Source organism: Mesitornis unicolor, unplaced genomic scaffold (genome assembly GCF_000695765.1).
Source record: "Mesitornis unicolor isolate BGI_N332 unplaced genomic scaffold, ASM69576v1 scaffold53899, whole genome shotgun sequence".
In the NCBI taxonomy this organism is placed as follows: Eukaryota; Metazoa; Chordata; class Aves; order Mesitornithiformes; family Mesitornithidae; genus Mesitornis; species Mesitornis unicolor.
The window spans coordinates 6,645-34,604 of NW_010210350.1; the positions used below are offsets into that span (position 1 = coordinate 6,645).

At 43.7% G+C, this 27,960-nt stretch overlaps 1 protein-coding gene across 1 annotated transcript; it reads right to left on the reverse strand.

Annotated features, from left to right (window-relative positions):
* Positions 1-191: 191 nt before the first annotated feature.
* PIGQ (phosphatidylinositol glycan anchor biosynthesis, class Q) lies at positions 192-27,960 on the reverse strand. Its single transcript, XM_010193147.1, has 10 exons — positions 27,287-27,960; positions 21,506-21,637; positions 20,218-20,338; positions 14,741-14,867; positions 13,601-13,754; positions 10,922-11,033; positions 8,958-9,038; positions 7,784-7,898; positions 4,348-4,409; positions 192-505 (listed from the first exon to the last, which is right to left on the reverse strand). Exons 1-10 carry the CDS (start codon positions 27,958-27,960, stop codon positions 353-355), a joined length of 1,731 nt encoding a protein of 576 aa, XP_010191449.1. The 3' UTR covers positions 192-352.

Below are 27,960 nucleotides of genomic sequence, written 5' to 3' on the forward strand. Positions count from 1 at the left end.
AAAAGGCTGTTTTAATACAGCCTTGTGAGCTTATACAGAAGGATATATACATCATCAAATCATTCGGGAGGTACTTCCTCAATGACACTAAATCCTGGTTTACTGAGGCACTGATGGGTTTAACCTTTTACTTCAAAAATAATAATTAGCATATTTCTCAAACAGTGTAAGGGAAGGGAAAAGTTGAAAAAATAATGTTTAAAAATACTTGCCTTTAAAAATTCAACCCCTCTCATGTTACCAAAATCTAATTAAGGAATCCAGCAGCTGCTACCTCTGAGATGCCTTTGGTCCAAAAGCATTAGGATTCAATAAGTTTTCTGACCAAGACTTTCAAGCTCCTTCGCTGTCTTTAGTCCTGCTTCTCTCCTTTGTGTTTCCAAGGGTAGATTAGCTCTCCAAGGAACAGCTTCTTGCAGAGTGATGTCCAGGAATCCTTAGGGTAACAGCTGTAGGTCGGCAGCCTGTATGTCTGTACCACACTGCCATATGATAGAGGGTTGATCTAGGAGGAGAAGAAAGAGGTAGAGCAGCAATGAAAATGTGTTGTAAACACAGGCAGCTGAGGAGGGCAAGTCTAACTTATGCATAGCAGTGGCCTCTGTTAAAACATCAATACAGCTACTCACAAAGCATCCGAGTCCCTCTCTGGCTGGCTAAAGCTGTTTAGGCTTCTACAACATCCAGAAACATTAACAAATGGAGCTTGGCAAGGAGTATTACCAGAATGATTTTCAAGCAGAGAAACAGACGCAAGCACCAGCAAGATTTGAGAATGATGGTCATTACACAAGGGTGTAGAACTGTCGCCTTGTTGAGTTAGGAGGTTGCAGTGGCTGAAGAGGTGTGGGCCTCCCTCCGCAGACAGCAATGCTTCATTGGGGATCACTGCGACTCCATGACGTACAAGTTAAGCCATATCTTTTACAGACCTACTGCTTTAATGTGCTAAGCCCTCGGCCACAGCTATGCTTTAAGATAAACCTGGTATCACCCGATACCCAGTGGAAGGGAGTCCTAGCAGAACAGGATGCATACCACACAGTGCCATGCAGTGCTGCTCATTACCATTTAAAATTAGGTCTCATTGGCTATTTAAAAAATTTATTTCAGTCACCATCCCAAGAATGACCACATCTGGAGTTTCTGCCTATGAAAGTTCACAGTCTCTGGTTATGGTCACAAAGTTACTGTATTGGTCTCTTGGAAGATGTGGAAGGCAGACAGACACGTTAGCTGGACAAAGGGTGACAGAAGCACATTAGACCTTGGAAAATGTCATTCCACTGAAGCATTTCAGGGTAGAGAGATAGGTGAGGTCCAGAGCAGTGATCCAGTCTGCCCAAGATCCGGTGCATGAAAACGATGCACAGCAACAGACTGTCAAATTAGTTTCAAAATACAACATTGCTGAAGCAGAAGAAAATGCCTGTACAGAGAAGCATCCCTATGAAGTTTAGGAAAAAGACCAGGGCAGCAGCTTGCACAGGTTGAGGAAAGCCAAAACACAGCCAGAGCCAGCGCGGTCTGGGTGCAGGACACTGACTCATAAGCAGATATGAAATGGGTCCCAAACAGATCACGGGAAGCTATATCTGAATGAGACAAAAATTAACATTTGTACCAGAATCTAAGAGCGTTAAGGAACTCATACTACCTGAGGTATGTCCAACCCAACCTCATGCAGCTCATATTTCAAACACATTCTACAGCCTAAAGGCCAAGGATCAACCACAGCATTTATGGGACATTCTGCACGACTATAACCAACCTCATCGCACTGCGGTCACAGAGTTAGCCAAAAAAGAAAAGAAAAATTAGGAAAAAAAATCCAACCAAAGAAACTTGCCTCCAGAACAAACAATAGTCAAACTTGAGTAACTATTTCTGCCCATTTCTTCAGCTGTAGGCAAACCAGTATGTTTTAAGTGAAAACATGCTGGGGGAGGATAGGAACTGCTGCTATACAAGGGAAATACGCAGTGTATGTTCCTTTGACTATTAGCTACGTGGGCTGGAAGGTTTGGACACAACATTTCTCACTGAAAATCATCCCTTGGAAGAGTGCCGATACTGAGCGGCAACGCTTGCCTACCGAGAAATAACAAGAGATGGTTTTACGCCCAGTTCAATATATGTGTCTGCCTCTCCTGTTATAAATGGAAACAAATGAGCAAAACAAAAGCAGCCGTTTATTAGGAAAGTGGCAATACGAGTTCCTTTTATGCAATTTCTGTAGTCCAAAGCTATAATATACCCTGATACAATATACATCCTTGGTTTCATAATGGAGCTGTCCCCTTTTCCCTTCCTCCTTTGCTTAACCATTTTCAAAGCAAGTGCTGCGAAAGATGACACTTCTAGCAGAAGGTATATAGATGAATCAATCTCATTGTGTCTTCTCACTAAGGTTCAGTTGAGTCTCACTGCCAGAAATATTTCTTCCTGTGCAGCAAAATAAATTATTTTAAACACTAATGAAAATACTGAACTATTTAAGACTTCCTGGAGAAAATTAAGTAGCATTTGGAATGGAAATACCATCCCCCGCCCTCCGCCTGCCTGAGTCTGGACTTCACTTTCCAGTGACACTATCTTAAAAATAAAAAATAATCACTCAGCTGAACCACAAGGCGAATGCGAATGCTCATTATTGATTTCTAATCCATTACCAGTGCCTCAAAGGGCAGCCATGAATGCACTAGTCACCTATAGCTTAAATTGGTTTAGGTGTAGTTACATGCATACAGACTTACTTCCATCAAGCCTAGCTCTGGAGGGCTACCATATGGGAAGCAGACAAAGGCACTGTGAAATTTCTAGAAAGGAACAATCATGTACCATAAACAAGAATTTTAGCATGTCACTTAAAAATAGGCTTTTTGGATTGTTCTCTCAAAAGACCTATCAGAAAGTGGTATATGCAGCAGGATTTCTGACACAAGTCAATTTTTCATTTCCATCAGCACAAAGAGAGAAGTAAAAGTGCCTTTAACGACCCTCTGCTCATTATTATTTGAACAGAAGGCCAAGAGAGACATCCACTAAAGCACTTCCACCTTTTGATATGATGACTTACGCTATATTCCAAATAGCAGAAGAATCTTTCTGCAGTGGCCAAGGAAAATTCATCACATTCATATGACTCACTGCTTCTGCTCTCTAAGTCGTGATCTTTTTCCTCTGGAGGAGCAATCTACCTCATCTCACAAACACACTGATCCCAAATTCCCTGCTCAGCAGCTCCTGTGCCTCATCTTTGGTGTCTGGTTTCCTTTTTATGGAGTCTTCTGGCCATGGAGAATGACAGATTTTGGTTCTTACCCTACCCAAGGAGAAGAACTGGAAGGGCAGCATGCTTAGGAAATGGTAGTTTTGCCCTAGAAGACATCTGTTGAAAGGATTCCCCTTTGAATTGCTGCTTGCTGGTGTGCTGGTTCTGTGCTGATCTGACCTCTGCTGAAATAGGGCTGCACTGGTGATGGAAAAAGCAAAAGAACTGGGAAGCCACAGTTAATTCCTTCCCACACACTCCCCAGTGTCCAAGTGTTTTTTATAAATTCTATACACTACTTGCAGACTCTCCTCTTAGGATGCAAAGAGCAAGAAAAACGACCCTGTGATGTGGCAGTACTTCTGCAAAGCCAGGAAATGGATATTTCACAATCACTCCTGAAAACATAATGAGGATTTCACCGGAAATCAAGGATTTCAATGAAAACATAATTGTTTTTCAGAAAAAAAATTCCTTTAGTATACCTGATGACGAAGCATGGAAATGTGAGGTTACAAAAGCACAGGTAAGCTTTTCCTATGCACCTTACCAGAGCAACTTGGGAGAATAACAGGGTGCCCTTCCCTCTCTTGTCTCACCCACACACATATCCTGCTGGTATCATGGAGCAGCTAAGGCTTTTCAACACATCTGGAGGGAAAGACCTTTTACTGGTCCTTCGTTCTGGATGGTTTAACTGCCACTTTTTGCTTCTCTCAGTGTTCAACAATTATTAAAGTGAAGCTGCATAGAGCCAGGAATTGAGGTGTAACAGAGAAGTAACAGAGCTCCATGTTACTCATATCTTTCACAAGTCACTTCACACCATACAGGACACATTGCATTTTCTCTAAACTGCAGACTCAAGCAGGGTATTAAAAAGAAGAGAAAGCATCAGCCAGTCATTGCAATATGAAAAATATTTCCCTTGTTTCAGCATTCTACAGCTGAAATTTTTTTAAGTGGGGCTTTTCAGTGGGACCAGTTTCCGAACTGCTACAGAAAAGAACCTTGGGGTCAGTCGGAAGGGAAGCCTGCAGCAGAAACTGTCATGAAGGGCACAAGTGTCTTACCTGCATAAGGAGTCGAAGAGGTTTTCCATCCTGCTGCTCAAGGACTCTGAACTTCACACCAGCTGAAAATAAACAAAACAAGGAAATCAAATTCATGCTGGAGAAAAGCCCATGCCATTTGCTGCTCAGGTCTATTGCCTGAGCACTAATTTCCTAGAAATGGAGTTTTCAACCTTTCCCGATTTGTCAACCCTCACACATTTTCAACAGGAAGCACAGATTCTCTCTACAGTAGTTCTAAGCATAATGACAAATGATGTGTTTCTCTTAGCTCCGTTAAAAGCAGCTCTTCCAGCTTGAAAATGCAGTCCTAAAGAAAACACAAAGCCGAGAAATCAGACAGCCAGACCTGATGATGACAAAAGAACTGGAAAAAAAAAAAAATCTTTCTTTTCCCACCTTCCATCAGAATGGGAACTCCATGTTAACAGCAGGCAGAGAACGCACCTTTAATTTGTGCTCATATGGATACAGCACATGTGCAAATCTCTCCCTCTTTCAGAGTAAGGGAGGAAAGTGGCTGGCCTGGAGGCATTAAAGACATTTCAAAGCAATCATTGCCTATTAATCTCAGCATTCATATATTTTTAACACACTACTAACCCCATCACACCTGCCACTTTTATAGTTCCTCTTGGACTTGCTACATTCTCAATGCTTTAAAGATAAATAGGAAATATTTTTTGATTCCAAAGGTGTCATACTGCAGATGAACATTTAATGCAATGTTTCAAACAAAGGTGACAATTAGGACTAGTGAGGCATTTTTCTTTGAAAAATCTTGCATCACTTCACAGAAATAAAACCAATCCATCTTCTGCAAAACAGCCAAGTGAACCCCTATTATTCCTTTCTACAGGTAAGAAGATGAGGCAAGAGCAATGAAGTGATCTGTCACATATCAAAGTCACTCCAGAGTACAAATAGAAATCAAACTCTTCATCTGTTTAAGCCCCATTGCTATAGTATCTACGCAACTCGTACATATTTAAAAAAAACAACCAAAAAACCAAAACATTTTCTCTTATTCCTAAAGCTTTGAATTAATTAAAATTACAGAGTTTACTCATTGTGAGAGAGAAGACCCTTGTCTAGCACACAGCTCTGGTTTAAAGCATCTCCCCAAATCATAAAGCCATTTTTGTATTAGACAGGAAGGATTTATCTGTGTTTTGCTGCATTATACTGAAATATGGGCTTCCCCAATGGCTTAAAAAAGATGTTTGAGTACCTTGGGCCTGAATAAGCAAATGTGCTGCGTGACAAAAGTCGTTCAATGTGATTCATTGAGCTTTGGCTAAAAGGAAGTGTATAAGCCATTCCAGGAACTACTTTCCAGGCAGACAATTTGTCAGAGAGAGACAGAAGCAAGTGAGCAGTGAAGATTCAAGTGGTCAAGCACTCTGGAGCCTTATCCTAGGATCAGCCCATTAGAACAGAAAATGCTGCTTCTGCAGGTCATGGCCAGACACTTCCCTTCTACAGCTGCAAGCCAGCAATCTCTTAATTAGATTATTTAATTGTTCAAGAGTCTTAAACTTCTAAAAACATACATGCACAAAAAGACCACATATAAATTTACTTTAGACTAAATTGACATGACAGTGTAACCATCCCAACTGAGGTGGCATCCCTTGAGCTGACACTGGGCAGACAGAACTCTTGCAGAAAGGACATCAGCTTTGACATAATTGCAAAAGGCTTTTTAAAGTCCAAAGTGTTTAAATTCTAATGTGTGGAAAAAAAAAAACAATTTTGTTTCTGGTGTGTGGATAGTTTGTTCATCTATCTTTGCCCAGGCTTCTTCGATATAATATTCTATTAATTCAGAAACTGAGCCAAAGAATTTGGAGGCCAGATGCCGCAACTGAACTGAGTTGAACTTAAAACACTGCACTAACCCCTTGCTGACAGGAAAAACTATCCTTTCATGTTGGTAGAACCATCACGATGATGCCTGTAAAATCAGCTGCCATAACATATGCCAGAGGATGTCTTATCCAAGTTCTGAGTCTGAAAAGGAAGGCAAAACCTAAGCAGTGAGGACATCAAGTGATGTGTACTCTCTGAAGTCCTTTGAATTTGATTCAACTCCTCCATCTGTTCCCACTCCAATGACACATTCTTGTGCTGGGGCAGGAACACAGGCTGCAGACATTCTCAGAGATGCCTCCTCATCTCGCAGGCAGCATGGCACCGCAGTGTTCTCTTTCTTTGAATGTTTAAGAGGAGCAAACAACCAACCAACCAAGAAAGTTGATCAGGTAAAAAACACAGCTGAGAAGACAAATCTCTGCCTGGGTGGAGGCTTGCTGCCCTGCAGAATGTAGCTGGCTGAACAAAATTGAGAAGCTAAGACTGATGGAAATATATGGCCTTATCTCCCAGTGGCAACAAGGTTTCCTTTCTACCCTATGACCTGCTGTTTACTGCTCAGTTTTCTTCAGCAGCATCTCCTGTTTTCCAAAGACAGCTCTGACGGGTTAAGAGGTTTCTGCCGGGAAATTCATAGGAACCTGCTGAAGATGCATATGGAAAAGCAACAGAGTTGGTAACATGGCTCAGCTTCCCAGAAGTGAGGCTGGCACTGCTCCAACAGACAAAGCTGTTATTGGTTCCTCAAGCTTCCATTGCATTTGATGGCTAGTCTTGGTTTAAGCGATGATCGAGCTCTTTCTTACATTTAAAACTCCTGTTGCATGCTCTTTAAATGGAAGGGAGATAAAGGTTTAGATCCACTTGATTTTTACTAGATTAACTATAGCTCTTGACAGTTAAATCCATTGTAAAACGGCCCTTTACCCCCATTTCAAAATGCCAATCGTGGTTCATGGTTACCAAAAGAGGAAAAACAATGACTGGCTTCAAAATGGTAACAGATTAGTCTCAAAAAAAGAACAATTATCTCAAATCAGCCCAGAGATCTGAAATTAAGCTAAACACCTCAGCTCAGGACTTCAGTACAAGTCAGCACAGAACCAAAGCAGCTCCATTGATTCCCAGCCACTCTAGATACAGCCCTTTGAAACAGCAGGTTTTCCAAGTATTTTTGTAATTTCTGTAATCTGGCTTGTTTCAGAGCCCAAACACCCAAAGTTCACAGCTTGTTTAATTCTCAGAAGTTTTACCTGACTTGGTACACTAGAACAGGAATCAAAAGATGAACTCATTTATCCGGTGCTTGCTTGGATGTCAGTTTTAGTTGCCAGAGGCTTTATAAAGGTGCTCCTGATTCTGCTTCAGCATCAAATTTCTTTCCATTGACATCCTCATCCTGCTCCTTGCAGTATGTGGTTAACAGTAAAGACAACTGCACAACTTGAGCCCTGGGTTTTCTCCCCCGCATGTCTCTATTCAGAAGCTATCCATTGCATCAAAATTAAATGCATAATGCAAAATCCTCGAACTACTGCATGCTCAGTGCTGAAGGACTTACCTGCGAGTCTGTAGGATCTGCAGAGCCGAAGGATGATTGAATAAAGCGGCAGAGAGTCAATCAGGTCAACTAGCAAGTGTATCATGCCTTGCACAATCACCACCAGCAAACGGAGCTACAAAGAAACAGTTCAATAAGAAAATCTCAGAGAAACAGGAGACGCAACACTCACAAATTCATGAGCTGATCAGCAAACTGATGTTGTGTGCTAAGCTAAAGCCTCTCAAAGCGGGTTTGATGTCTGTAAGTGGTGGGCACACAGATCCTGCACTGGGTTCCTTGACAATCTTAGCGTAGGGTATAACTGATGGTTGTAGAGGCTGTGACCTGCAAGGACATGAGAGCGTTACCACTTTCAACAGCCATAATCTAAAAGGGAGAATTTAGGCTTCCATTTCTAGACAACTCCATCACTGTGTATCAGTGAATGCAAATTTTTCTTTCTCCAGCAGTGAACTGAAGTAGCTTATTTCTACCTGAAGAAACTCCATGTAGAGCATCTAAGCAAGAACAAAGCAGTTAGAAATGAGCTTCCCGCGCAGTGTTTTCTGTCCCCTGATTAAAGCACCTCCTTTTGTCAGGCTGCAATTTTTTTTCTTTGCTGCCAAGCTCATTTGAAAAGAGAGGGTTCAAAAAAACATGTTGAAACCATGTGATGGCCACTGTCTACAGAAAATTTTGCTCCAGGCAGGACTCAGAAAGGAACTGCCATATTGGAGGAAGAAACAAAAAATAGTCCAACCCTCTAAGCAAAACCTGGCTGAAAGCATTTAACACAGCAAGTTAATTTCCTGGAAAAAAGTTCTGGATCAAACTAGAGGGGCTGTCACCCCAGACGTGGGATGGAAAGATTAAAAAAGTACTTCCAAGTGAAAAAGAGGGGAACAGCTTGTCCTGCTGACCGGGATTTGCTGCAAATTCCCTTTGGAGAAACACAAACATGTATCCTGAATTCCACTTGCTTGGCCTACATGGGCTGTGTGAGAACCCTTCCTGGGATGCTTACACAAAAGTCTTGTATTTCCTTTGTGGATGACAGTAAATGACCAGGAAACCCTTGTTTTTTTGTTTTGGTTTTTGTTTGGTCTTGGTTTGGGTTTCTTAGTTGTTTGGTTTTTTTGTTGTTAACATCTCAAAAGACAGTATATTATTAGCTTGAAGGGTTAAATCTTACCAGGGTAAACACCAAATAATACAGTGCAGTTGTAGGCAGCAGGAACAGCAGGATCGTAAATAGCAACGTGCCAATAAATAACTAAGGGAAAAAAAGAAACACCATCAATCATAAGGAGAGCAATGGCAAAATAAAATAAAAGATAAAGAAAAGAACAGGAAAGTCTGAGACAAAGAAAGTTTGCAAGACTTCTTAATGTGTTTTCTTACTCCCTATGTGAATAATGCTGTTACCATGAATATTTTCAGTATTTCTTCTCTCACTGGGCTTTTCTAGAAGGCTTTTATTGTAGGAGTATGTTTGCAAAGAAAAATAAGCTAGGTCCTGACAGCATTTTTTCCTGTATAGACAATGCTCAAGATTTCCTATTTCAGGCTTCCTTATGAAACAAGACCTACATGATCATGCTGTTTATGCACCCCCTATCCCTGCAAGTTTTAAAGCCATTGGTCAGTTTTTATCAGAAAAGGTGGAAAGATACAAAGAGGTAGAAATTTGGGTGGGAATTTTGCAGATAATTGAGAAGTACGTTTGTTCCTCTTTGTCCTACTGGAACAAGGACCTGAGAAAAATCTGACAAAATTTGGCTGATAAACATTCTCAGCAGCAGCAGCCAACTGGTCAGTCCAGCCACAGGACTTCTGCCTCTTGCTCGGTGGGAAACGGGGAGAGAGAAAGAAGCTGGAGTTACTGGGCTGGGGGCAGTGATATTTAGAGGATGGAGGAGAAAAATCCATAGGAAAGCGGGTGTCATTAGCTCCACTGCCCACAGAAAAGGTTATTTTTGTTCTGGGCCAGCCTAGTTGGCTTAAGTCTAATTTCAAATGGGAGAAATGCAGTTTAAGGACAAATAGGGATCTGACTCTTCAACCTTCAGTCACCACTTCCAGAACAGAGAGGCCACAGGAACACAGGGCACTACCATTTCTGCAAAAAGAGATCATGGCTGTGGTACATTATGAAATAAAATAACCCAGACAGCCCTGTCACAGAGGTGGATCGGCATACCAGCTTTATGCACATAACCAGAAATAGATCATAACCCAACCCATTCTCTTCACAGCACTTGCTTCTCCCCTCCTCTGTCACTCCAATGCAGTTGCTTAACATCTCCAAAAGTCTTTTAAGGTCTGCTTTGAATGTCTCTTCCACCCAGGCCAACAACGTAATTCCCACCGGCCTTCAGAGCAGCAGGATGAAGCCTGAAGTGCCAAACTAATTCTCCTCAAAGTACGCAGGGACTGAGCCCTGACGCAAACTCTCTTGTTGGCACGGAGGCTCTTACTTTTCCATCACGAGAGAAACAGAAAAATAGCTCCTCCACTGTGGTGTAACAAGCTCAAGGTTATCTGTTGCAATGGAGAAAGGTGCACTGGCCCTGGAAGTTACCAAATATTATTGTATTATCTTAATGCTGTGTGCAACTGCTGGCATGGAGCAGTTCAGGCTCTGCTGAACTTTTGCATGGCATTTCAGAAATTAAAAAAAGCTTACAGCATTTGACAAAAATCTGCCTCTGCTGCTTGAGTGAGAACGTGTGGGCCAGGCTCCAGTGCAATGTGAATGAAACAGGGCCTTTTAATAGAAATGCTGGCACGTCTGTTACTGTGGCAACACTGCTGGGCACCACTTTTTAAATTGCCTCCCTCCCCCATACCCACTCCCTGCTCCAGGAGCTGCGAGCATCTGCAGCAGACACTGCAGCTCACCAGGATGCCTTGCAGGTGCTTAGCACTTGCGAGAATTAGACCCCCTGAACACACAGAGAAACGAAAGGATGCTGCAGAGCAGCAGAGTCCAAGTATTTGGTTGAAGAGCCACGGATGCAGAGTGCCAGGGCATGCACTTGTTCTGGGAACCACAAAGCCTCCCTGTGGCTTCTGTCTCAGTATCAGCCAAAGCACCCAGGATCGTATCACCCGTGGGCAGCGTCCTGCAGCAAGCCCCGGGCACTGCAGCACTACCTGGTCCAAGTCATAGGAGCAGGAATCCACCCGCTGTCGGAGGACATTCCACTTCTTCCCACGGAACAAGCGCCAGAGAGATGACAGGCCGTAAATCTTCAGACAGTAGAGCCTGAGCAGAGAGAAGATGCTGCGCATCAGAGCTGTGAGTTCCTGAGCTTCAACACAAAACAGCTTTCATCATTACATCCCTGTGCCCACTCACTTACCGACACTGCAGAACTCAGGGTGGCAAAAGAAATCAGCCTGGGAATGACGCAGATAAAATACTGATTGCTCAGTCAACTGCATTTGGGCTGGCCCCTGGCACGCACAAAGCAGGCTACTGCAGACAGCTCCGGACCACTGGAGGGCAATGGTCACACCATGCCCCGGGGCTGTGGCAAAGCTCTTGATTTCTGCTCCCATTTATGAAGAGGCTGGTATATGGGAAGTGGCAAGTGCTGCTGAAGGGTGGCCCCTATGAGCAGCAGCAATAGCCAACCCCATGCCACTACCCTCCCTGCAGCAAAAGCAGCAGCAATCTTATTCCCCCAAGCTCACCTCTGTCTCTCCAGTTTGTAACTGGTCTGTTTCTCTTGCTTCACACCCCTTCCATTGCAGGAGTGGCCAAGGTCTTACACCACACACTTGAGTAAATACAATTTAATTTTGCCTGCGCACCACAGAGAGGCAAGGGAGAGGACTGGAGCCCCTGCACCTTCTTTAGTAAACCACAACTTCAAACATCTGTAAGACTGGGAAGAGATCAACTAAACGGCTGGTGGGCCCCACCACATCCTTTCCTTAGGCTTTTGTAACTTGGTGCTATGACACTTGGAGCTACTTCCCTCCCAGAAAAATGGCAATGGTGAGAGAAGCTTGGGGTGATAAGGGGTGGGAAATAGAGACACTGACAGAATAACAGAGGAAGAAAGAGCCCCTAGGATGGAGAAGAGACACACAGAGCCCTAAGCAGCAGTGCCCAATGTACAGGGATGTAAAGAAGGGGGACATAACCAACCTGTGGGGCAGAACAGAGCCTGAGAAAGCCTGAGATACAAAAGCCAGACTGGTTAGCCAGCCTAGTTAAGGTGTGGAGGCTGCTCAGATTTCAAGGCAGCATTGTGAAAGCAGAGGCAAGGAGTCTTATCCAAGAGAAGAATCTGGTTTGAGGAACACCAACTGCTTCAAGGAATTGGCAGGGTTCCCCCAGACTGGCAGGCAGAGCTTGGTGCACTAATCCCTAGGCAGGAGGATGCTCAGGACAACTCCTCCAGGTTGCTGGTACACACCTGCCCGTGGCTCTGACTAAGGCTACACACTCCCCCGCACACCCCGACGTTGCGCCAAGTGGGTGTTCCTGCTGTAGCACCTGCTCCACCTTCCCTGGATGTCTGCACACAATATCCCTGCTTTCCTTTCACTGTGATGTTTGTTTCAGAAGGGGATCTCAGGTTTCACCAGCACCAGAACCAGCAAATCCTTCCGCCAGCTGCAGGAAGACAAGGTGTTGTGGTGGCTGTGTTGATGTGGGTGACTGCTATCCCTTCCTGATTCTGTGCGGGGGGCACCTGGCACAGCAGGGGGAGTTTGGTGCCAGCAGCAAGATAACATAGCTGCTCTATACTTCTAACAAACAGCCCAGGTGGGTAGGCTGGCTCCCTGCAGCTCACCAGAGAAAAGCAATCAGCTGAGAAAATGCTTTTCCTGTTTCCACTCTCTGCACATTTAGGAGGAGCAAGGCCACTCTTCACAGACCAAATCAGAAATCTCAGGAATCTGAGGTGTTGGGAAGAGATTCTCCGTTACTGATATTACTGATTTTGGGTGTAAGCCCTATGCTCACAACAGACTGGATTCATAAACCCATTTCTACATTTCTACCATTCTCTAAACTACCCATAACTAAAAGCTCTATTTATTCTGCTGTTTGCAATGTAGAGCCCTCTGCTCACAGCCTGGGGAGGAACAATGACTATTTGCTACTTTACAAGCCAAAAGTGTCTTTATTTATTACCTTGTTGCTCATCTCCTCAGCAAGAGCAGCTGTTCCCCAGTGGCCTTGCTACAGACCGTGTAAATGGACGGCAGGAATAGAGCATGTTGGTGGGCACTGTTTGCACAGTGACCCTAACACGGGCCGGATGTGTCCCAAAGCCCTCTGCACTCCCACACACTGCCTCAGAGGCTCTGCCTGGCTCTCGGGTCACGGTACCCTCCAGCACATCCATGCTGTAACCACAGCCCTGCCATCTGCACTCCACGATGCAGACAAGAACCTCTGAAGGAGGACAGAGGCAGGGACTTTGGGACTTCTCCAGAAGTACAAGGGTTCCTCTTTCCTCCTCCTCTCCTCCAAACTACTAGGCAGGATGCAACTGAAAAGAGTACTATAAAATTGAATCAAAGGGACTGAATGAACTGTTTTCTTGTCTTCTGCCTGTCATGGGGTTTTCTTTTTCCAGGTCATTACCACAATAATAAATATTTAAATGCAGGAGAATTGAAAGATCTGTTGCTTGTACTGCTGTGGCCATCACTTCTATATGAATGCAATAAATTAATCCCTGGCTAGTCTATGAATTCAAGAGAACTACACTAGGATTGAATACTCCACAAATTAAACATGTGCCTTTAGGGTCCAGTGGCCCTTCCCTCCAAACATACCTAAGACACAACCAAGAGAGATCAACTCACCTGGCTCCGTAGACATAGAAGCAGTAGATGTGGAAGGTCAGAAGCGCAATGATGTCAGAGAGGATGCAGAGAGCCACGGTCAGGCCCAGGCAAGCAGACAGACCAACGTACCAGAGGATCATCTCAATGAATGGGGACATCAGGTGAATGTAGCCTAGCAGACATTGCAAAGTGTCAGTACTTGACTGAGACATCTTCCTGTTGACACTCTCAAAAGACTGATTCTCCCCACCCTAGAACATTGCTCAAGAAATCATAGGGACAAAAACATGGAAGTAAAACTGGAAAATTCCTTTAAATACCATATTCTGTTTAGGAGGGCCAACAAAACCTGTCTTTCCCCCTAGGTTTCTGTCCATGTGTGGCAGCTCTGTGAGGAAGGGGAGGACATGCTCAGCTTGAACAGAGCAGTAACCTTGCTTCATATGTCATTTGCTTTTCTAGATTTGTGTCCAGGTTCCTAATTACATTTCTAACTGCACACATCAACCTTTATTGCAATCATTTGCCTTCTCTTCCTATTCCTAAAATAAGGTAGTGTGGAGGCACACAGTCTCTTTCAACACTAAAGTGGAGCAGAGTCACAGAAACGAGACCACAATTGATTGGTGAGCAAAGTAAATCAATGTAATAACTAAGGAGTTCATGTCCATCATAACTGTACTTCTCTTCAAGGCACTTATCAAGGATAACAAGGGTGTGTTATTTCAAGAAGGAACTTGAAATAACAAAATCGCACTAAGCTTAAGTCAGTGACAAGACAGGGTTGGCATTTGCATCCCGAGAGCACACTTCTCATCCCTATCCTATCAGCTGCCTCTTACATGGCAAAGACTATGAAAGCCTGCGTAAGAACTAAAGCTCTCCCTGGGACACTCACCACTAATGGCACCAAGTAAGTAAGCTCTGTCGTGACTTGCACTTCTTGCAAAGCATCAATACAAGCATTTTATTTAATATGCATGACTTCCTTGTGTGGGAATCCAACTTTGGCTTCAGTTCCCACAGCAGAAAGACTCACAGGCAAGTCAGTACTTGCACTAGCACATTTTGATTCATTATTCGCCTCTAGGCAAACATTAAACACTCGGGAGGGAAGAGATGAAAAGGGAGGCTGAAAAGCTAAACAATTGCACTTACTAATCCAAAGATGGATGTGGTAAAGGAAGAAGCGGCCCAAAACCTGATCCAAAGCTCGGTTCATTTTCAGTCCAGCTGGTGCTCCCATCAGCCACTGGAGCAGGTCCTGGAGCTCTTCAGCTACGTGCTACAAACACATGGAAGCAAGGCACCTAAGATAAAAGACTGCTACTGTACTGGACAGATTCAGTGTACAGTACATGCTACCCCCCACAAAGTATTCTTACCACACCTTTCAAACCAATGGAAAAAAATCTAAATTGCTACTTTACAGACAAGTAGTTAAATCAGAAATGCAGCCTTACTGACTTTTTACTGAACTCAAACGTAACAGCAGAGAGGAAGCTGAACTGCTGAAAAGGTCTCAGTGCTGGTAACACGAACCTAGTGTTTGCTTGTGGCCATTTCTGGTAGACTTGCAGAGTATGACTTCTTGGTATGATGGGAGTTTTTGAAATAGATGGCAAACATTGGTGCACAAACCACCTTCACTGGACAGTCAACTGAAAAACTGAACTGAGAGTAATCTAACTATGGAGAAGGCTGTCAGGACTTTTAAAGGGGCATGATGGCTGCACATTCACGGGCAAAAAAGGCAATTTTAAACCACAAAATAACCTGTATGTGCTTACAGCAGGGTAGAAACCACAATTCTATAAACATACTTAATATTTAAAAAATATCTTTATACTCTGTGGTGTACTAGGCAAGATTAATAATGGTATATAGCACTGATCACATCTGCCACTATTTTGTATCTCTTGTAGACTTCATGGAGTGATACCTATGGGATCCCAGCAAAAAAGAAGCCCTCTGGATAATTGAGAACAAAACCTGATGGAGATCATCCCCAAATCACTGAGCTCTTTGACTTACAATTTCTGGCAATTTAACCCCAGGCTGTTGTTATTTACTGATTTTCCCTCTCCACCCCACGACTCTGCCAGAGGTCTCCCTTGCAGTCAGCAGACCAGGAGATGGGGTGGCTCTGCTTCTTGGCAGTTTGCATCTGACCTACTCACCTATGCTGAAGCCAACGGTGAAGTTCACTTACCAGGCTGTGAACTGAGACAGCCGAGAGCAGTAACCTCCAGGTGGGGAACATACCTGGAAGAAGTGACCTCTTACACTGTCCCACATGTACAGAGGTGGTGAGTAAAAGCCTTCTACCTCTGAAAATCCCACTTAAAGCCGAGCCCATGCATGTGAATTGCACTGCAAATTGCGTACGTGCAGAAGAATGAACACACGCTACCTGAAGCTGATGCACTATAGCCTACTTTTCCCATCATTCACATGGATAATTTACCCAAAGGCAAATGATTTCCAAGGAATGAGTCCATCTTATTTGTTAACCAACAGGATCCTTGCAAAATGAGTTTGTAAACATTTACTTTTAGTGTAGTGACAAAATTAAGAGCTCCATCTTCAACTTATCTGAAAGGATTGCCATTTTATTTCATTCATTTTCCCTCTGTCTCAGCGTCCCTTAAAATAACTCACTGCAAGTCAGAACTGATTTGGATCTTACCTCTGCGGCTGAGAAGTGTTAGCTACTTTATAAATAGACTGTTTTCAATATTTAAAGTGTTGGATTGGTAACTTAGAAAAAGCATTTGGGGATTTTAATGAAATATTTAAATGCTTGAAAGCAGTCCTTCAGCAAGGCTGTTTTTCAGCACTATACTTCTGGAGGCTGCCAATCCGAGAGGTGCTACTAAATTCTGACAGGGGCACGTATCTCTGGGAAGGTCCCCTACCTTGCCATTATTTAGCTGGGCAAGACATTTCAAAACATAGTCCTGAGGCATAACCTTGCAGGCTGTTTTCCAGCCAGATATTTTAGGACTGATCAATAGCAAACAGAATCAGAAAAGGTGACTGGGAGTCCAATTCTCCTGTTGCAGTCATTAACACTGGATGTGGCCAGTATTAATAAATAAGATGCAGTGAATTACATGGAAGTGCTTCATAAAGGGGTGTAGGGCCAACTGGAGACTAGGGCTAACACGGTTTAGATGAGAACACTGTGCAAATATTTTCTTCATGCTCTTCTTTCTAGTCTCCATATGCAGATGGTCTAACGGTGACATGGATGGAGAAGGACACACAGTGCACTGCGGGTGGACACCGTGGGCACTGGTAACCACAGAGCAAACTTCCTGAGCAGAGCAGCTACTGCACATCAGAGCCAAAGCACTCCCTACCAGACACATTGGCTCTGTCTGTTGCAGGTGTCTGGGGCTCTAAGTTACACTATTTTGCAAATTAATGCCTACGAATATTTTCCAGGAAGTATCCTCTCTGCTTGCCTTGTTTATGGACTAGCAGAACATGACTGAATAGGAACTTACATCCAATTATCTCTAAGCCCCAGTAACATTTTTGGAGGCACGATCTATGATAAATATTTAACTGTTTCAAAGAGATTATAGCTTAAGAAAAAGAGACATCAGCAAGGATGAAAGAGGTGAAGGAGAAAAAAAAATGAAGATTGTTTACAAGCAGTTCTTCTTTTTAAAACAGACAAAAGTAGCACTTTGATTTGGGTATTTTTGAAAGAAGCCTGTCTTGTCTTGTGGAAGGCAAAAACAAGGACAACCATTGGGAAGCCTGGTGGGAGCAAGAGGAAGGAGAAGGGTAGGAGTTGTGAGGGCACCTACAGAGAGAAGATTATTCATATTTTCCATTCTTGGATTTGAAAGCCTGTTCCAAAAATCAGTCCTTCGTATTGCATACAGCTACTCACCAGTTACTCCCTAGGTGTCTCTGAATCACATCTGCCTCATTTTCTGACAAAAGCAACTTGTTATTACAGTCAGCACAGCGCAGCTCATCAAGCTGTGAAAGTGGGAGCTGCAGTCAATTGATGTCTTGTGCATCATCAACAATTGCTAGCTAAGTGCTGATTTGAGACCCATTAAAACAGGGAATGACGAATGATGGCTAGAGAACAAGGCTTGATCCTCATGTCGGCAGGCTGCATCTGCTTCCTTCCAGAGAGATATTCGCTAGGGAGAAAAATCAGCACTGTATCCAGTCTCTACATAGCTACGATTTTGTAAATATTAAAATCCATCAAACCAATAAAGTTACAATAAGGTTATCTATATAACCTTGTAATATATAAAAATCTTACAATAATATATGTAATGTTCTATTTAATAACAGACACAGAGATGTAAGGTCAAGGCCATCATCAGACCTGGGGCACATATCAAAAGCAGAATAGCAAGGAGCATTAGTGAGGGAAAACTAACTCATTCTGCACATGGGAAAGTTTGCATTGCTGAATTTGGCAACACATAAGCACTTGAGAAAGCCCAAGTGATGGGAATAATACGTACCAGATGGACACTCAGCAGCACAGAGGAAACCTACTGCCGAATGGCTAAGGGGAGATTTTGCTGTCATACTGGAAAAGAAGTGGTGCTGGCTTGCACACCACATGCTGAAGTCATTGGTGTATTTTGGGATCACTAAGAACTGCGTTTTTTAAGGCCTGCATATAATGCATATAAATCAATGCCCACCAAAGGCAGTAAAATGACTCCAAATGATTTTATGTCCATAATCTAATATGCCTGAAAGAAGAAAGTAAGGCTGGAAAGTAAGAAGAGTTGCAAGTGGCCTGAACTGATAAGCTTGGAGAAGCAGAGATGAAAGGCACTGACTGACTACGAGGCCACCCACACAAGGAGGAGTTAACACTTCCAGGAAAGTAAGTAAACAGTTCTTGGTGATACCAAGGTAATGAAGTCCACACATCTAGGAGACATAGTGAAAATAACTGACACTGTAATGTATAAGCTGAGTGATAGATGAGCTAAATTACTGAAAGAAGAACAAATGAGCAACTCTCACAAGCAAGCCTATCCAGGACAGGTGCTGGCATCGGATACACCTTGAACACAGAGAGCGTCCATCTGCCAAAGACACTGGGCAGATGGAACCCCTCCTGGAGCCACCTGTGCAAACAGGAATGCAGCCAAAAGCCACTTCCTTGCAGACTTGTTAAGAAACCAGATTTCTGAGAGCTGGACACTTACAGTAATCCCATAGAGAGAGCTCTAGAGAACTTAATTCCTCCAGCTGAAATATCTGTGAGGGAAATGACTTGGGAGTAAGACTTAGATAACGTATAGTGCAAATATATCAGATACAAGTACAAAAGCAAGTGTATTGCAAGAATTGTGGTCCTTTCTACCTGCTGCTGGATAGTGTCTGCAGCAATCCTTAAAACATGCAATCCTTAAAAGTTTCAAATGAAAGATAATAAAATAGCAGTAATAATGATCCACAGCTATATTGGATGCTCCATACATACTTTCTGAAAGCACAGCACGTACAAGAATATTCTGAGACCTCTGGCTTGTAACAATTAAAAGGTTAGACATGGACCAAGCAGATCATCATCAAGGGAAACATGAACTCTTCCCATTAAAGACTGGGTAAGTAGGAAAAATAAATTGCTGCTGGAATTCTCTAATCAGAATAAAAATCCTCCCAACCAAGATGCTGAAGAAAGAACAAAGAGAGGATGTTCTCCAGCTGTTAGAAAGAAACCAATGGAAAGATCCACCTTCTCTCCCAGAAATGAAAGGAAAATGGGCAGAGAAATGATTACGTTGTGCAGCTGCATGGCAGAGCTCAACATGGCTGCACATGTATTCCCAAGACACAGAAGCTCTTAAAGCAGAGCAAACTTCAGGTTAGTGGTGTGGTCTCAAGCCTCTGAAGTACATTATATGTTCCCTACTGCCTCTTAACAGATATATTGGAGTACCGCACCTAAAATGAACCACCAGAAAAGCAGGATAGTATGAGTCATACTTGTTCTTTATGAATTTATGCTGATGCCAAGGGATCTTAGTGGGCAAGATGAGTTATGTTTGAGAAAATCACAGGACACAGCAAGTTTTCCCAGTTTACCATCTGTACACTAGAGCTCTTAGACAGGATTTCAGGTGTTTGTATCCTGACTAGCTAATGCCTTTGGATTTCCCCACAAAATTCCTTTTCTCAAGCACAGCTGCACTGCTTATCAAGTTTGACTTTTCAGCAGTTTATCAGATTCAGCCCAGGTTACAGCTTTTTTTTTTTTTTTTTTTTTCAAATGCCCCATATAGCAACAACTTGAGGACACTTCCTGTCAGCTCCTGAATAAAAGTATTCTGGCTTGATAACCACAAAACCTGCAGCTGCAGAGCTCTGTCCAAGCTGAAGCAGCCCTCTGGTAAACATCTAATTACTATGCACTGCACACGCAAAGCAGAGCTGTGTTCCTTTTGAGCAGCACCAGCAGGCTTGATTGGAAGATTTCACTGTTGTCGAGGAGACCTAATTTGCATGGCTTCAGACAGCACTCTCTGTTGAATCCCTGTGCATAAGGCGTCACCTCCTTACAACTGTCCCAGGATCAAGAGCTGGTCAGTACCCACAGACGTTGAAAGAGGCACAGCCCTGGCCAGACTTACATCAGCCACCGGGATAAGAGTGTCAGCAAGGTGACCAATTCGGTTCTTTCTGTACAGCCAGGACATTAGCAGTATCCCCAGAGCCACATCAATCAGCAGAGAGACAAAGATGTTGGCTTTCCTGCATGCAGAATAAAAAGAAACAGTGTCAGAGCAAAATGAAGGACAGCGTTTAATGTTTCAATTACAATTGCTGGCTTCTCTCACATAGCATCGTTAATGTCCCAGGGACACTGAGACAAGTTACTGAAGAAGCATGGTGGAGAGATCTTTTGACTTTCACTGGTGTGCTGCTACTTCAGTGGCCAAACAAGGAGCCACTCAGAGCCTGCTACACCACAAAACCTTTCTTATTATGGGGAGCGAAGAGTGGGATTGAAGCTATGAAGAGGAACGTTAGCATGCACATATATACTCAGAGGAGAATTACCAATACTAAGGGCACTGGCACTTGGAGAGCCACGTTGAGATCAGACGGCTTTCTAAGAGGTATACTTCAGTTGAACCACTAGTCAATGAAATAAACAGTGTTTCTGGGTACACAAACTTACCCAGAAGGGCTGCTGAACTGCCCCCTCACTGCTAGAGTTTCTGAATGAAGTTCCATGACATGAGTTATTCAGGAAATCAGATTAAACAATCACAGTTACTTTTGGCCTTCAAATCTGCTAATCTATTTTAAGTGTTCCCTGGGAGTCTACTTACTACTGCAGGATCAGAGAACCACACAGAACAAGACTTGCTGTATAATGGCCATAGGGCATTCAATATCTGTCTCAGATCTCTGCCTCTCCCCATTCCACTCACTGTGCCGCGTGTTTTTTCTGTTACATTGATATTGTTACTACTTTTGGAGCCTCTGGTCTGAAGTTACAGCAAGAAAGAGTCCCCAGAAGAGTGTGTGAAAGAGGGGAGCATTTAAACCATTCTGCTCTTATGGAAAGTGCCACTGAATAGTGATTGCAGATTTTGGTTAACAGCAGCATATGTGAAAGCAAGGAACTTGTAGGAGTAGTGATAGCAAAGCACTACACACATGGGTGCAGTACAAGCTTTCTGTAGGCAACATCACGGTCGCCTTTCCCAGGCTAGGAAAAAAGGCATATATCTAGCAAAAGGCATAACTAATATAAACAGAATGCAGAATAAAGATCTGCAAACTAGTAGGGAGTAGAGCAGGCAAGGCAACATGACATGGTGCTGTGCAGGACCAGGATCCATGGGTTGAGTTCCCCAGAGGAGACAGGGCTAGAGCAAAGGCATGCATGACTTTACGTGTACTTCGTACCTCATTAGTTGAGCCTGGGTTTCAGCCTTCTTGTTGCTGCTGATAACCTGGAGGTGCTGCAGGCGATGTCCCAGCTGCTCACAAGTTGAGAGTTTGCTCCATAAGAAAGACAAAGGCCAAATCTTCAGCACCCTGCAGAAACAGCATGGGAATGTCTCATTTGGCTTTTGCCATATAGCAAGCTGTCCAGTATAAAAACTCCATGCAAAACATTCAGTGTAAAGTTACAGCTGTGCAACCAGAGATTGCATCAACATTAAAGAATATCAGATGTTAACTACTCTCTTAAAGGTTAACAGAATTAAGGCAGCCTCTCCAGATCAAGACAACTAAAGGAGACAACCCAACCTCTCATTTCCATTCTGTAAAACCAAGTGCCTCGCTCTTCCAAGGAAGCCAGGACGTGATCCTGATCCCATCCTCTGCTTTGGGAGACAGGACAAGGACTGCACACTGCTCTGAGTCCCCAGGAGACTGGAGGCAAGGCAGTTGTGTGTACAATGCAACAACACAACATGGTGCGACGGCGTCACAAATCCCAATATTACTAACCACAAGTCTCTAACTAACGTGAGCTTGGTACAACAAACAGCTGTGTTCTCCCTGCAGTTTCTGTCCCTTTTCCCTCTTTTCTTTTTCTTTCACTTGATCCTTTTCTTTATTTTTTCTTTATTACTTCCAAATTCCTTTCTCAGGGTCTTAGTTTCTACCTTCTCTCCACTGCCTTGCCAAGGTGAACAGCATTATGTAGATAACATGACATTTAGCATTTCATTAGGTTTCAAAGTTAACATCCACATTAGGCTTGTAGGGGAGGAAATATTCCCACGGTTCTTTTTTTATGACTCAGAAGAAAAGTACCAAATGATGCTCAATTATTTTTGGGAGTTACTTTTATTACAACACAAACTATAAAGCAAGGAATGATGGTGATTTGTGTAGCCTAAAATGACACTACTGGATGCAGGCTCGTCAAAGGATGCACAGTAGGGCTATGGCATTACAAAGCACCATGTTTGTTGTGGGGAGTAAATTCTGATGTGGACATAATTTGGATCACTTCTTTCCACCATGGTGGTTTCACTATTTTCGCGGTGTTTCACTGTTTCTTATTAAGGGTCCAGGAATCTATGTTCACTTTTAGTCATTTCCTTCACCTACTCTCTCTTACTGCTTTAGCATGTGCCTTCAGTTTACATTCACTCCAAACACTAAAATTATTCCTGGTATCCCGCTTCACTTTTGAAATTGTCCAGCTGTTTGAATCATTAGTGAGCGTGGCCCACAGACGTGCCTGCAACGCATGCATTCTTCCCCCAGATTGCATTTGGAGGACTTCAGCCTGTGGTCCAGCAGCAGAGTGCCTTCAGGACTGGCCAGGATAAAACGCAGCACGGGCTGCTCTTTATACATTTTACACAAAATGCAAGGGTATAGTTTGTTCAAAATCCTGCTCAGTTCACTTGGGCTGCTATCCCCTTCCTCCCTCCATCCCCCTGCACCCTTTCAACCATCCTTTGTGCAAGGTTTGTCAGCTTAAAAAACCAGAGTGATGAAGTATCCCCTTCCCCCTCCTCATTCAAATTTCAGATACATTGGTTTTGAAATACATGCAGTGTACTGTGAATCATTCTTCTTAATTTGAGGCCTCTGAGTTACTCAGCTCTTCGTTACAGCCTCCCACCTTAGAGACAAATGAATGCACTGTTCTTCAGCTGACTTGTCAGGAGGTGATATCTAAAGTGGCAGAGGAAAGAGTGCCGAGCAGGGGAGGGAGACACGGGGGGCAACTGCAGTGGCCACTCATCTCAAAGACCAGGGTTCACAGATTCACCGAGGCACAAGTGCAAATGAGTTTTCTCTTCCAATTATACCTTATCCCAGTGGTTACAAATTCTGGTTTGGCAAACCTTCACTAGAGTGGAGAATTGCACTTGAAATGCAAAGAAGGGGGAAGGAGAAATGCTCTACCTGTGTGGTTATGTACAGACGGCTGAAGGTGAAAAATTACTGGTCAAAGCAACAGCTGCCAGACCATCTCAGGTCAAGGAGAAAGCAACGGCTCTGGGGCTGTGCTAAACACTCACTGGGCTAACCACCTCCTCATCCTCTCTCAGCAGCTTGTGTCTCATCGCTGCTCCATAGCTCCTCAAGTCAGAGACAGCCAGCTTGTGGGTCACCCATCAACCAGACACCTCCAGTCTCCCGCCTCAAAGGAAAGGGCAGGCTGCTGCTTTCTTCTGCCTGAGGAATGTCTTGCCCAAGCAAGAATGATTTCCAAAGCAGACTCATCTTCCAGCACGTGCATCCAATGGGTAAACGTGTCTCCCTGATTGAACAGGTTGGGCCCGAAAGAAACGTCTGTGTTTGACACACCAGTCTGCGCTGGCCCATGACTGACTCTCTTTTCTTTCCACTTAACATCAGAGGACAACCTCTATTCCACTTACATAGTTTCTTTGGAAAGTAAATATGTACACATACTTATTTCAATAAAAATACAAACACACTGTAAAAAGTTCAATATAATTGTTGCAAGATCTGCTATGGAAGCTCCCATCTCTAAGAGTACTGAAGGAAAAACCCAAAAATATTTCTTGCATGGTCTCCTACCCCTATGCATTGCCATAAATGCTCCCACTTGTTAACCACACAGTATATAGAATGATTTTATGAAGTGCAATGGAAAACCATCAAATAAGAAAAAAACCCAAACCAAATCCAAACAGTGATGTTGTCACTGCATTATTTAAGCAGTGGGAGATCTCTGGGGCATTTTAAAATAGAAGGAATTTTAGCAATAACTTAACATACCCTGCATGAATAAGTCTTGATTTTCCAACCAAGCTTTTCCAAAAGTGAGAAATCTTCCAGTTATCAGATTAAAATCCAATACCCATATCCAAATTTCAAATCAGGATCACACACAAACGTTAAAGCTCCATTAACCAGTACCCCTGGCTGCCTTTTTTGCTCCTTGCGAGAAACTGCAGGAACAGTGCCTCGTGTCTGGATGAGGAACCAGAGGTCATGATGTTTGTAAATGGACTTTTTTTTTTAAAAGGAGCACACAGAGTTTATTGTCTCAGTACTAAATCATCTTGACGTCCCCAACAGCACATTCGAGGCCTTCAGTGGTAATGAAAATCCTGCACACAAGTCTCTCTGAAGAGAGAATTGCAATGGCCACTCCTTAGCACAAGGTGGTGCTGCATAAATGCCTTAATTCGAGATGTACAGGATTTGAGAGCACTTTGCAAACTTGGAGGGATGTCAGTGCTCACTTTCTGAGACTCCTAATGCTGCTGCCCTCCTTCCCCTGCACAAACACACAACTGTGGGATATCCAAAAAAGCTTCAAGCCTCTGCAGCTACAGAGGACATGAGTAATCACTTTCCTTAGCTTTTCAAAGCTGACTATCTCTTAATGTCACAAAAACCTGGGAAAGAAAGAAGTCTGGTGATCAGAAGGAGCAAAAATCTTATAGATCCTCTTCTATGGGGTGTCCTGTCCCAGCACAGGGAAGTGGTGACTGGAAGAACACCTGCACATAATATCATTGAACCCTTCCTGCCTTGCGTGTGTTGGGACAAAGGAGGTTGTACCACACATCACAAGGTGAATTGAACCAAATCACATTAAATGACTTAGAAGGTCAAGCAGGAGGTTTGTCATAAAGCCAGGTACTAATCTCTGTTCTCCAATACTGATGTTTTAAAACACCTGTAAGATAAGTAAATATAATGCTGATACTACAAGTGAATAAAACAAAGCAGAAAGAAACCTGTATCTGCTTCCCAAGGTTAAAACCAAGTTCAACCTGGGTTTACACACAGCAAGTCTTGCATTCTGCCTGCTGGTACATACAGCTGGCTGCTGCTCTGGCTTAAAACATCCGTACTGGGCTTAGGAAAAGCTGAAATTAGAACAGCTCCAATAAGCCGGGTAGCAGCTATCTGTGTCCAACCTGCCAGACTAAGCTCGAGCTCCCACATTAACCTTAGACTGTGGCCTCCTGGATACCTGCGAGGCTTGGGCTTAACCTAAGTCTAAGCCTGCTCTAAGTCTTAGCACTGATCAAGGTGGGCAAGTCTGACCTTGAGACCAAGTGGCTACACAGAAAAGGATCATCCTGTTTGTTGGTAAACACACATGGTCCATGGACAGCCAGGAACAGGACCTTCAGAGCTGACTCCAAATCTTCTACACAGCCACAAATTTCTGACTTAGACAAATTTTCTGACGTTAACAACCATTAACACACTGTCTGCAGCGCAGTCCCAGAAACCAGTGGTCCCAGATTACATCAGGTCTGGGTTTGAGCCTAATCTCTTCCAACAGAGTAGTTCAAAACCAGACAGCTTCCCCTTTGTGTACCAAAATGCATAACCCAATTGTTCAGAAAATTTTTGCCTATGAAGAGTTTCACTGTCATTATGACAGTATCATACAACCAGAAACCTCTTAAAAGACTCTGTTTCCCAAACCCTTAGGCTGTACTTGAGCAGATTTATCCATAAATACAGTAGTAGCTCTTATCCAAATTCCATCAGCCAAAGTGTCCCCTTGCAGCTTGGAACCTGAACTCCACTTCCCTCTCTGGCACAACCTCTCCAGGCAGGCTGACCAGACGTGTTATTAAGTTTTATATGCAGAAGCTTCTCCCCTTCAAATCTGTTCAGAACTCAATCTCTAGTGCAACCACTTGCCATGTATTAAATTTGAAGCATCCTATTCAGTTTCATGGTTGTGAAAATGGACTTTCACCAAGGATTTTGTGCAGTATTCTTTGTCACCATGTTTGAGGAAGTCTTTAACCTCATGTTTTCAATGGAACTCCCCAAACTTTATAACAGCTCTGCAGCAGCCTGTTTCTAGCAGAAGGTTTATCCAGGAGCTTCTCTGCTTGTTGTTGCCCGTGGAACGTGACTTACCACTGGTTTATACTGGGTTAGTCTGCGGATGTGGTGGGACTAGCATAAGCAGCAGCCCTTCCCTCCACCCTTCTCACAACTGAGACTCCTATCAGCCGGTTTGCCCATTAAGCTCCTTGCAGCAGGTCTGCTCTTCTGCAGCACACCTCTGCATCCTGTCCCTGCCAGCCACATAAGGTCTGTCAGTCTGATCCACAACCTGCCGGGGCTTAACGGACACAAGCTGGAACACAGGAGGTTCCATTTAAATTTGAGAAGAAACTTCCTCTCAGTGAGGGTGACAGAGCACTGGAACAGGCTGCCCAGAGAGGTTGTGGAGTCTCCTTCTCTGGAGACATTCAAAACCCACCTGGACACCTTCCTGTGTAACCTCATCTAGGTGTTCCTGCTCCGGCAGGGGAATTGGACTAGATGATCTTTTGAGGTCCCTTCCAATCCCTAACGTTCTGTGATTCTGTGATTCTGTAAGTGCGTAAGAGGGACTGTACTGCAGCTGGGACCACCAAGCAAGGACGTCTTCTCTGAGAAGCTCCAAAGGAGGCATATTCACCTGTCAGCCAGAGCCCTGATCCACACTCCATACCTATTATGTCATCTGCTGTACCATCTAAGGGCCCCTTTACACATCAGTGATCTCAGAGATCAGAAAAGAAGGTACCCATGAGGCCTGTAAGGTCCATAAATCTACAAGCAGTACCAGGAGATACGATGTGACTGGTACTTAGAAAAGAAACTATTCTGTATCAACTTTATTTCTTACTATGGTTGAGCAGGAACCCTGCAAATGCCTAAACATGAACTACATTTCCATGCAAAACATAAGCTGGTCGATGCCACATCACTTACCGGCTCCTGCAGACCCCAGAGATAAGTGAGAGCAGGAACGTCAGCAGCATGCATGCAGGCACAGAGGCCTGCTTCATCAGCTCCACAATGATACTAGCTTCAACGCCATCCGACTGCCAGTGGGTCATCTTGATGGGCCCATCATCGTATCTGTCCGTCATGAACAGTATCTTGCTCTTTGCAACTGTGTCAAAGATGGCAGCAAGCTTAGAAGCATCATCTGCCTGGTGGTCAGTAGCAGAAGCTGTGTCCAAAGCGGGATGTAGATGGGAAAGCATGACTTTGCGCTGGTCATAGTATACCAAGATACTTTCTTCCATCTTAGGGTTGTTAGAGTGTTTTTGAAGGGTAGAACAGCTCCAGAATTTGCTGTCTCCCTCTTTGCTTATCTGAATCCATGGCTCGTGGGAGAATATTGTCGCAAGGTCTTCCAAGAACTTGCTCAGGCTCTCATCCTTGTCCTGTTTGCTGTTGCTCCAGGATCCAAGCACAGAAACACTGACTTTAGTCACCCGCTGGACTTCACTGAGATACTGCTTCACCTGGACAGGAATAAAAGGGAAATGGACCACGGCGAGGACAACAGCAGACTTCTGTTCTGAGATCCAGCGGCCAACCAAAATGCCGCTTTCTGCTGAGAAGCAGCATGATGGAAAGAAGACCTTAAGTACCAT